At 41.5% G+C, this 2,124-nt stretch overlaps 1 protein-coding gene across 1 annotated transcript in view; it reads right to left on the bottom strand.

Moving 5' to 3' along the window:
- Positions 1–2,124, bottom strand: part of tmem214 (transmembrane protein 214) — a gene marked incomplete at its 5' end in the record, with an annotated part of 9,994 nt that overhangs the window by 5,670 nt on the left and 2,200 nt on the right. The window contains 3 exon segments of the mRNA XM_014030142.1: positions 398–539; positions 689–790; positions 965–1,046. Of these exon segments, the coding sequence (XP_013885596.1) occupies positions 398–539; positions 689–790; positions 965–1,046 (326 nt within the window).

Below are 2,124 nucleotides of genomic sequence, written 5' to 3'. Positions count from 1 at the left end.
ATATTAAATTAAGCAAAATACATAAATTCAAATATAAATTTTAAAAATGTAATTAAAAAATTTATATATGGGGGTGGGAAGGTTGGGGGGTAGATTGAAGTCACCAGTTGAATGGCGTTAGATGATTCAATATTTAAGAAGAGTGCACACTGACCAACAGTTAGCATACATGCTAACATAACATTGAAAATGCCATAGATGGCTAACAACATTAGCATAATGTTCAATCAATGTAAATATATACACACTGAATGTTAAAACAGAAAGCTTTGTGTTAAGTAGGCCTGTCACCATAACTAATTTTACTGGACGACAAATTGTTTCATAAAATCTAGTGATAAACACTAATGTTGTGTGAGATCAGTTTAATGAATGTAATGGTACAGGGTGGTCTCACCTCTCTCTTCATGTCGTCAGGACAGTGGGCGGTGGCTCTGGACAGGAAGGACGGCAGGTACGTGTGCAGCGTGCTCTCTGGTTTGGCTCCGAATGCCAGGACCTTCAGCCGAGGATACAAACACCTGAGCTGCTCCTGCAAACTGCAAACACAATTATTTAYGACAGAAAACACACACTTTTCTGTCAGATCGTCTGAAAAACTGACAAAGACAGAAACATTTCCAGGATCAGTTTTATCCCAGTTGTTTCTGCACAGGCAGGGCAGTGTGAATCAGTTTATAACATTTACCTCGGTGACAGGGCRTTCTTTGGCATAAAGGCAAAGTCCAGCAGAGGAAAGAACTCTTTAGGACCCATGATGCCAAATCCTTTTGTTAGGTTTGTATGAAGGCTAGAAAAAATTAAATAAAAGACYGTCAAGAACTTAAAACATCTACATTTACCACCTAACCACAGAAAACCTGTTAACATCACACATTTTAATCCTGTAGAGATAATAAATATAATACAGTAAATAAAAACGAGTTGTTTCTGGTGATGTCAGTTATTTTTCAGGCAGACTTACAGCAGAAGTCTCTCTAAATAGGCGATGGCGTATGAAGACAAGGACTTGATTCCCAGCACAGGAAGCATGATTCCCAGCCACACTGGAAAGAAAACTAAAGTCAGTCATGTTGTAGAAGACTTTATTTTTTAATTCAGTCTGACAGAACTTTGTTCTGCCTTTTAGACACAAACAGGATTTAAATCACTTTATTTTCCACATGAAGTTTGTTATGATCCACGAACATTAAGCAGCCCACAGACTCACATTTATACTGACTGGACAAAATAAGGACATTAATATTTGTTTGGACCTTTAGCTTTGATTACAGCACACATTGTTTCAATCAGTTTCTGCAGTGTCAGCAGATTTATTTCCATCAGTGTTGCACTGGTTTTTCACCAAGATCTTCATTAATGATGGTGAGTCTGACCTTCTGCAGCACATCCCAAACATTCGCACTGGACTCTGTGGAGCCAGTCCATGTGTGGAAATCATGCTCCCTGAACCACACTTTCACAACAAGAGCCTGAACCACTCTATCACAACAAGAGCCTGAACCACTCTATCACAACGAGAGCCTGAACCACTCTATCACAACGAGAGCCTGAACCACACTTTCACAACAAGAGCCTGAACCACTCTTTCACATTAAGAGCCCCACGAATCCAGGGGAAAATGCACTGCTGAAATAACCTGGTGTACACTCCAGGTCTTAAAGCTCAGTTCTGATTAGTTTTTATCTGATTGTTGGTGTGTTTGGTGTGTTGGTGTGGTTGGTGTGGTTGGTGCGTTTAGTGTGGTTGGTGTGTTTGGTTCGTTGGTGCGTTTAGTGTGGTTGGTGTGTTTGGTTCGTTGGTGCGTTTAGTGTGGTTGGTGTGTTTGGTTCGTTGGTGCGTTTAGTGTGTTTGGTGTGTTGGGTTGGTTGGTGTGTTTGGTGTGTTGGTGTGTTGGTGTGTTTGGTGCACTGGTGTGTTTGGTGTGTTGGGTGTGTTGGTGTGTTGGGTGTGTTGGTGTGTTGGGTGTGTTGGTGTGTTGGGTGTGTTGGTGTGTTGGGTGTGTTTGGTGCATTGGTGCGTTGGGTGTGTTGGTGTGTTTAGTGTGTTGGTGTGTTGGTGTGTTGGTGTGTTGGTGTGTTTGGTGTGTTGGTGTGTTGGTGTGTTTGGTGTGTTGGTGTGTTG

This window comes from Austrofundulus limnaeus, unplaced genomic scaffold (assembly GCF_001266775.1).
Source record: "Austrofundulus limnaeus strain Quisiro unplaced genomic scaffold, Austrofundulus_limnaeus-1.0 Scaffold1005, whole genome shotgun sequence".
NCBI classification, from domain to species: domain Eukaryota; kingdom Metazoa; phylum Chordata; class Actinopteri; order Cyprinodontiformes; family Rivulidae; genus Austrofundulus; species Austrofundulus limnaeus.
Note: the sequence above shows the minus strand (reverse complement) of the source record. Positions and strands in the feature narration are given on the sequence as shown.